At 39.5% G+C, this 9,265-nt stretch overlaps 1 protein-coding gene across 1 annotated transcript in view; it reads left to right on the top strand.

The window, feature by feature from the left end:
• The window catches only part of LOC101845137 (RNA-binding protein 24-A), a gene marked incomplete at its 5' end in the record, with an annotated part of 80,307 nt that extends 72,550 nt beyond the window's left edge, over positions 1-7,757 (top strand). The window contains 1 exon segment of the mRNA XM_013089599.2: positions 2,893-7,757. Coding sequence (XP_012945053.1) covers positions 2,893-3,144 — 252 coding nt within the window.
• Between the last annotated feature and the right edge of the window lie 1,508 nt (positions 7,758-9,265).

Raw genomic sequence — 9,265 nt, 5'->3', positions numbered from 1 at the left:
ATGATGATGATGATGATGATGATGATGATGATGATGATGATGATGATGATGATGATGATGATGATGATGATGATGATGTTGTTGTTGTCGTCCTAGTTGTTGTGGTGACGACGTTTCTTACACAAGGAAGTTATTGTGTTTATACTGGTGCTGATGTTGCAAGCGAAGTTGTTGCAGTTGTACTTGCTCTACCCGTATTATCATCTTAAAAGAAGGAGACACGTACTCAGAAGAACGCCGTAGAGAGATACAGAGAACGGGGAATCAGAAAAGCAAGAGATTGTAGGGAGTTTGTGCCATTGCTCCGTGCAAACAACACACACTTTTTTTTCTTCTTTTTTTTTTGCTTATCTTCTTTGCTTTCGCTGCTCGGCAAAAAGTATTGACCTTCAAAAAACCGCTGTAATCTAACTTTACAGATAAGCTGCAAGTCCTTGTTTAGGGATAATATCATTCAAATAAATTAAAATGTAAACATTTTGAATACATACAGTTTACCTCATGGCTTTGTGGCAGGCATCATAGGGATTACGTAACTATATAGACTCTAAAGAATAAAATAAATATGCTATAAATGAAAACAGAATCACTCCAAAGTTCTGATGCCGAGGACACTAAAAAATGAAGAGAAAACTGTACATAATTATTTTCTGGCGTGAATAGATTGTTTATTACCCCTCCCCTCTTTTTTTTCAACAACTCCCACCCACCTTTCAGACTCTTCGTTCTCGGAGAGGACGAAGCCCATCTGAAAGATGTATTGCTTCTTGTACATTTAAACAATTTCCTTTAAACACTTTCTTTTTAATTGCTCCATCTGCAATGGAATGTTTTTTTGCATATTATGATTAGAAGGGCCCCGTGTAAATTTACACAGTAGATTGAAAAGATACATCGAGAGTCAATGAGTTCTGCATGGGTTGAAGGATAAAGCAATGAAAGATATAAGTTGACAAGGTGATCAATAAAGATTATGATATGGACCATGTTGTTTGGAACAACCTTTGCAGAAAAACACATGATAGTTTTGTCAGATCGTTGCGTATTCAGTACTTTATGGGGTGCAGTTTAAGTTCATGACGAATATGACGTATAACATCAATCATTCAAAGAAATTGTGCTCTAAATTAACTTTTTATTATGACAATACGCGCTCGTCTAATTTTCTTAGGTAATTCAACAAACTCAAAAATGATAAACAACGTCCCCCACCCCCTACCCCCGTAAGAAAAATTATTAAAATAAAAATATAAAACAAAAACAAACCCAGGCAGTTTTCCGCCAAACTCCTTTGTTCAAAGAATTCTCACATTCTTGGAGCAATTACAGAACGCTTATTCTAATTCGGAGAAGTCGTAGTTCATAACGATCTATCACGAGGAGAGGTGTTTTGCCCGAACCAAGCAGCCGCCATAACGAATTAACGGCATTCTTCTCCTCGCACTGTAATTGTAATCTTCTGGGAACACAGTTTGTATGTACAGTGTAGATCTATGGCCTTCATAAATCTGATGGCTCTGGGACCATTACCCCCAAGGCAAGCTTCGTTTTGCGCCTCATTTAACCAGAACGACTTTTGTCACCCGAGGTTAATTTGACCACTGAGGGTATTTTTGTCAGATAGGATTAATACTATTATGACTTCTGGCAGAGAAGCAATAAAAGTGAAGCTAAAGGCTACTTTCTCGTTTACAGTCAAACTAAATGACTGCAAACTTTATTTTCAATCTGATTCCTGTTGGCGTTTTGGATCCATTCTCTTAAATTGTGCTGGCTGAAAACTCAAAGTGTATGCTCTGACACTCAATTTACATCCAAAAAGAGCAACGTATAGCTCAAAACAGTCAAATTAGAGGAAATGGGAGTCATCACAATACCCCCACCCCCGCCCTATGTAGTGTATATATTTCTATATGAAATAAGCATACCCCCCCCTAAAAAAAAGGTTAAATCAAAATACATGAACACCTCGCGGTCAAAGAACACACTGTTAGGACGATCGCGCAGTCTGCAACAGACTTGGACTACGATGTAGATGTCCCTGGTTTGAGTCTGCCATTCTCTCATTCTGCTTGTAGCAGGTCCTGCGTCCGATTCGTCACTGTGTTGCTTCCGCAGACCTCAGTCTCTCTCGTTATTTACCGTCAATACATAGTGGTTATGGCGTCTATATGCTCCCCTTCAGGTGATAGAAGGTATGTCCATTGTTCAGACAGACTGGATCTGAATCTGCATGATAAGATGGGGCTGGGTCAAGACATGGCGCCCGTCAGTGGACAGTGGACACCAAATGAAAGACTTTTTCTTTGTTTATCAAATTTGCACTTAAAAGTTTAGAAGCGTCATTTGCCCTCCGCATGAAAACAAACGATCTGAGACTCCGCAATGTCACATGAGAAGTGGAAACAGTCTGATTAGCTGTTGGCCTCAATTTCCATAAACGCACCTGTTGGTACCGAAAAATACAAAACAAAAGGTGTGGTGTTGGAGGATAGGATCAGATTGTGCCAAAATTGTAGCTTTCTCCATTCAAAGCAGGAAAAGTGGCCACTTTCAAATGGATAGAGCCATATCAAATAAGGATTTGATTGAGTTTTGTTGTTGTTGTTGTTGCTTTTTCAGTGAATACAGGCGATTAGCGGGTGGCACTTTCAGGTCATTCATTATTTATGTCTCTCTTGCTTTTCCCGTGGGCTAAATTTGTCCGCTGTACACTTATTGCTTGTTAACGTATTTATCTTGACCATCTATAATAATTTATTTATAGAGGCACCAGCCATCCGTGTTCAGGTGCTGTTTTAGCCGTACTTATCTTGACGTGAACTAAAACAATGCATAATTCTCTCCGACTTGAACAACCCCTCCTCATACTTTTCCCCCTTTACACCTACAGGCACGCCCACCCAGTACGCCCTGGACTACGCCTCCGCCTACTCGGCCGCCACCGCCGCGCAGTTCGCCGCCAGCGGCTACGAGGCGTACAGCCCGTACACCACGGCCGGGACCACGGCGGCTGCCGCCGGCTATGGCGCAGTTGCGGGCGTGCCCGCCGGATACACGTACGCCATGCCCCAGCAGCTCGCCGCCAGCACCACGCACTTCGCGCAGTTCCAACCGCAGCAGATCCAGGAGCGGTTACAGTGATGCGGCGCTTCCAGGGGGCGGGGCTTAATGGAGAAGGAGGAGGAGCGGGCGAGACAGTCAGGAGTGGTTATAGTGATGCGGCACGTCAGGGAGGTGGGGCTTAATGAAGAAGGGGGAGGAGCGGACGAGACAGGATCCTGAGTCAGGAGTGGTTACAGTGTCAGGGGGGTGTGTGGCTTTAGAAGAGCAGGAGGAGGAGGAGGAAGGGGTGGTAGGCTATGAGGATGATGATGAAGATGAGAGGGAGAATCAGGATGAAGAGGAGAGTGAGGACGAAAGGAAGAAGAAGAAGAAGAAGAAGAAAAGAATTAGAACAAGGATGAGGCTAAGGTAGACGGGGCGATGCCGCCACACTGGACGATTGGTTGAAAGAATCAGAAGATGGACAGATTGCCGGACACGCCCACTCCTAGGGATCACGTGGTTATGATGATTGAGTGACTGAGAAGGATGATTTTCTTCCGTATTTTTTTTTCTTTTTTGTGGGGGGAGGGGTTTTGGGAGTCATGACCGCTGGGATCATCTGGCTCATGACGTCACAAAAAAGATACCTGATGCTTCATGGTACATCTTTCACTTTCTTCAGTTTCGTTTCCTTTGTTTTTGAAAATAAAATTGTTTATTAAAAATGTACAATTCTATCCCTTGTCCTTTGAGAGATCAAGGATACTTAGTGACATTATTTTACCATTTCCCTTTATAATATGAGTCATCGACACATTTTAATTCTACCATGTCCCTTTATATGAGTCATTAAAACTATGCCTACCCCCCTTCGCCCTATGATATTGGGGGGAAACCCATGTACTATGAATGCCTATAATATCTCACGAATTTCATTTTTCATAAATGTTTCATGTAATATAATATTATTACTATTGTCGTTATCATAATTATAATTATAATTATTATTATTATCATTGTTATAAGCAATGCCTTTGATGAATTTGTTCTTCTGACTTGGTAATGGTAATGATGCTAATGGTCTCCCCGAAGACCATGATAACAATGACGATGATGATGATGATGATGATGATGACAATGATGATGATGGTGATGCATGCCAATTTTTCATGTGCTGTACTTACTGATGGCAAAAAAAAAAACAAGTAATTAAAAACAAAACACTCAGCGGATAATTTAAGTAAAACAAAACAGTACGACTATTAAACCTTAGTACAATCTGTGCCACAGGGCTGAGCACTCAGCCAGCGGCGTTATTTATTTTTTTCCATATAGTGATCATTGTTTATCTGTGATTAGGTGTTTGTTTTTTAAAGTCTAATTTATTGGTCCGAGTATGCTATTTATTGGAGGTTATTAATTTGTATTCCGTGCGCGTTCTATGATGTGGTATATGGACGTCTGTTTGGACGACTGCCCTATGCAGCTCAATACAAGACGTGTGCCTGAACGGACGAGTGTGTCTGTTTGTGGGTGTCAGTGTGTGTGTGTGTGTGTGTGTGTGTGTGTCTGTTCATATATGTGTGCGGTGTGTACATTGTTTGTGAACTTGAATCTTGTTCGTGTGGGAATGTGTGCTAGATTCAGATCGTGGTTTATGGTGGACAGGTTGTGTTGTCTAAGTGAGGGATAGTGCAGACAACTATTTTGTGAGCAAGGGTAGTTGTTGTAAACTGAGAGTTTGTGGGCACGTGAGCAAAGTGAAGGGAGCCTAAACACGTACGTTTTTGAGAGGCGAAACTTACACATGGAAGAGAATGAGATGGCGGTGGATAATATTTATATATATATATATACATTTTTGGAAAATATAGGAAATACAAAGAGGTACTGAAGAGTGAGAGAGATTTTTTTTTTTTAAGAAAGAGAATATGTGTGTTTATATGAGTGTGTGTGTGGATGTGGATGCGTATGTCCATGAGAGAGAAAGATAGAGAGAAAATGGATGACAGATAATGGATGACAGAACGTCAGCTAGAGAATGAGATGGATTCACAGCGAGAGGCAGGGGCGAAAATGGATAAGAGAAAGTTCAAAAGCTAGAGAGAATCTGTGGAAAAAAAAACAACTATAGAAAATGCATACATTGTATTCGGTGTGTGAGTTGTGTGATTGTTGGTGTCCGTCCGTTTCAGTGCAGTTTTACTTTCAGCCTCAGAGATCCCCCACCGCCCAAGTCCCACCTCATGCCTTTCACACACTCTGGTGACGGGTGACCTACTTTTGTGCCCAGAGAACAAAGAGATTTACTTATTTATATCTTTTGCTTCATCAAATTGCTAACAAAATTCAACACGACAGTGTTTGGGCGAGAGGCGCACGCGATTTGTTCTTCTGCTGTAGTGGTCTGTCAGTTATTTGTGTTTTTGTTCTTTTGTTGCTGCGAGTGGGATGGTCTTTCATGCCACAGGAATATTATTGACAGTTACTGTTATAATCAGAATTGGGGTTCCAGAAAACTGGCCATTCAAAACTACGAGAATATCGGTTTCTGGTTACTCGGTGTCATCGCTGTTTTGGTTCCTTCTATAAATTTTTCGTTTTGAAAGCTTTGCCTTTAAGGAATTTCTTTAAAAAGAAAAAAATGATGTGTAAAATGGAAACAATGCTTAAATCAAGAGAGAATTAAGGTAAAGGAATTTTGCTGGAAGGTGTTCATCGCAAACACTGACCGTGAATCAAAGGAGAAAAGACGAAGTTCTAAAAATGTGTAGGATGATTCTTCATAGAAAGCTCAGAGTTCAACCCTTTGTTGCCGAAATGGTTTCTGATAATGTGTCCAAAACAGAATGCAATACTGAAGAATGTCCTGTCTGTTTTAGAACGAATCCCACAAGTCATTTCACATACAGTTCTAGCTGCAATTCGTTTTTCTTTATACAGTGCCAATCCATCCATGAACTTGTATCCAACAATAACCGCCTTACGAAGTTCTGAATATTACGTGAACTTTGTTTTACAGAATTGCCTTGTACTCATGCATTCACTTGTTCGCCTTTGTATTCAATTTACACAATCATATCATAGTATTTCTGACTTCTTTCGAGGGTACGAAACCGTCCATTACGTCAAGTATTTTTTTGTTTCTTATGTCTTATAATCCCCCCCCCCCCAACCCGTAAATCTACAGCCGTGAAGAGGGGCCTTACTACTGTTTTCTTTTCTACACGATAGCGTCTTTGATCGGTTCCTTGTTGTACGCCGAGCTAGAACACCATCCTCAGGTATTTGAGTCGTGATAACACAGCGCAACTGTAGTGTTCCATGTTTTTCATAAACTCCATGTCTCCAGCAAGGAAATCACTGGATACTGGATGTTTTGCATTGAATCCATATCTAAATTAAACCACACAAATTATTGGAAGCCTCTAAGGCTTTTACAAAACTGACCAAACAGGCCATGGGTTTGCGTAGCATTTCTGAGAATGAGATAATGATCATGTTCTGTTTGCAAACCAAAACGGCTTCCATTGTTTTTAAAAACATGGATTAATCATTTTTCCCGTTTTTTGGAGGCATCATGTTCCTTTCCAGAGTTTTAAAGTGGGTAGAGACAATAGAATCGCATCTTTCTAGGTGTATGTACTGCTGTCCAAGTGAAAATGCAAATCTTTGGTCGTCCTCCGAATCTACTTCTTGAACTCGGAGAACGATGCTTTTCAATTGTAGCTTGTCTTTTGTTTCAGAAATTTATGTTCTTTTTATATGATTCGTCAAAACGCTTATAACGTTTCCCTTTCATGCTCTGTCGGAGGAAATCCTGCCTCGCTTTTTGTACAAAATATCAAGTAATATATTTATAATGTTATACATATATTACAATCACGTAATCATCATTGATCGTCTCAATTGAAAATGTATGTCCATGTAACCGCCTATTCCCTGAAAAAGACAAAAAAATCGAATAACCTTTACAGTTCCCGTTGTGATGTATTGTTCATTCTCTTCTATTGTAGGATACCATGATATCATCTTAATAATAAAGCTGAATTTAGTAGAAAATGTTTGATAGTGGGGATATTTCACGAATGAGACTTTTCCATGACAAAAATTGTAAGTATGGTAATATTATAATGTATGCAGGGCACACTCTGCAAGTAAAAGACAAAAATGAGCATTAGGATTAGATGGGTTGGGGGGGGGGGTCAAAAATGTACAAACACCTCCTTTTCAGTTTTGATTATAATTATATTAGTGCTTTCGTTTTTCTGAAAGGTCGTCAAGGTCAACCAGTAAGATGTAAAGATAAGACTCTTGGATCAGACATGGACATCCAAGCTATGTGTTCCTTGTTCTGAAACTGTGGGGAAAACCAAGCCCGAAATTTTTGTTCCAATTTCCTTATACTTTTACTATAATATTTAACAGCATTAGTCCATCTCGTGTATTCTTTGTCTGAAATACTCAGAGGAAGAGAGTGAGAGGCTCGTGAATGTTGACGTTTATCGTATGGTTCGTCTTTGTTCACACACACACACACAAGCACACACACACACACACACATACAAACACACAAACACACACACACAGCACTCACAACACATACAAACACACACACACTCACACACTTACTCACTTACACACATACACACCTGAACTTTCACCCACCATGTAATGATGTTAAATAAAAATGCTTCTTCATTTATTTATTTCCATTTTTACACTGTGTTATATTTTCCTTGGAAATTGTATGACGTCACGCACGTGTTCTGTAAGATTAAAGCTTATTTTTAATTAATTTTTTTTTCACTTAATTTCTAGAAACAGGACGGAACTGCTGATCAAGGATAAAGATGTGAAAGTGAAAGTATTTACAGATACTCAAGAGGCGGGTGTGGGTGTTAGGATGAGGGAGGGGGGATTTATTGCTTTGGTATCAAGTGTTCTGGGCTATAACAAAGCGGTTGTTGGAGTATTTTACAGAATAGTAGGTTTTGTAAGGAAGAAAAGGTATAGAAAGAGGTAGGAGAGAAAGAGAGAGGGGGGAGAGAGACGGAGAGAGAGAGAGAGAGAGAGAGAGGGGGGGGAGAGAGAAGGAGGGAGGAAGAGAAGGAGAGAGGGAGAGAGAGGCAGGAGTGGGGAGAAAAAAGAAGACGAAAGATGGAGTGTGAGAGAGAGAAAAAGGAAAAAAAGAGAGAGAGGAAGATTTTTTAAAAATAAAGAGAGAGAGAGAAACGCAGAGAGAGAATGGCCGCTGTTTCCTGAAAGTTGGCCAAGTTAAATTTGAACAAGATTATACACACACTCACGAATGTAGTATATGCATATGTATGTACAAAATATATTATATACACACATTCTTAAATGTATTCATAGAAAGAGACATAAAGTTATACTCTCTCTCTCTCTCTCTCTCTCTCTCTCTCTCTCTCTCTCTCTCTCTCTCTCTCTCTCTCTCAGCAGATCGGGTTTGAGAAAAATGTGGAATGATACAGTAGACGCCAAACAAACGAAACAAGTAATTGTAGTAGAAGAAGATACAGAGCTCTTTTACGTGTCGTCACAGCGAAGTCACGGTGAAATCATTCTCTGCAGTCCTTCAGAACGCTATAAATAGATCTTCCTGTCTTCACCTCATTGGAATAGTATTGCGACTCATGAATAATTATTATTATATATCACTGGATTCTGAGGAGATTCACTTGTTTGCTTAGAATTCAAAGCCGTTTCAAAAATGTATCTGCACATGAGCAAGAATCAAAACCGATAGGGCTGGGTAGTTATCTGTATCCAGCCTATGTCTTCTTGACTCTCTAGTGTTGCTATGCTTACAATTAATTAGAACCTTAGAAAGTAAAGTCAGTACATTTGACTTCACTTAACGTTGTTCTGTGCGTCATTAATAGAGAATCTAAAGGACTGAATAAAGTAGTTTGAAGCTAAAGTTAGATTACATTTTTAATACATTTTTAAATTGTTCTTATGAAAAGGGACGATGATATACGCTTTTTCTGCTATTTTCTTTTCACGCTTATCTGAGACAGAACCCAAGAACGTTCTTAATGCTCTTCTTATTTCACAAATCACCCTATCAAATGTTATCGAGCTTCACAGAGTCACTTAATATGACAGTTGAAATGCATAATTATGTTATATCTGTTAATAATTGAATAGATTCATTTACTTATATAAATATTATATATATATATTCGATATA

The sequence above is a fragment of the Aplysia californica genome, unplaced genomic scaffold, assembly GCF_000002075.1.
Source record: "Aplysia californica isolate F4 #8 unplaced genomic scaffold, AplCal3.0 scaffold00994, whole genome shotgun sequence".
In the NCBI taxonomy this organism is placed as follows: Eukaryota; Metazoa; Mollusca; class Gastropoda; order Aplysiida; family Aplysiidae; genus Aplysia; species Aplysia californica.
This window is presented reverse-complemented; position numbering and strand designations above follow the sequence as displayed.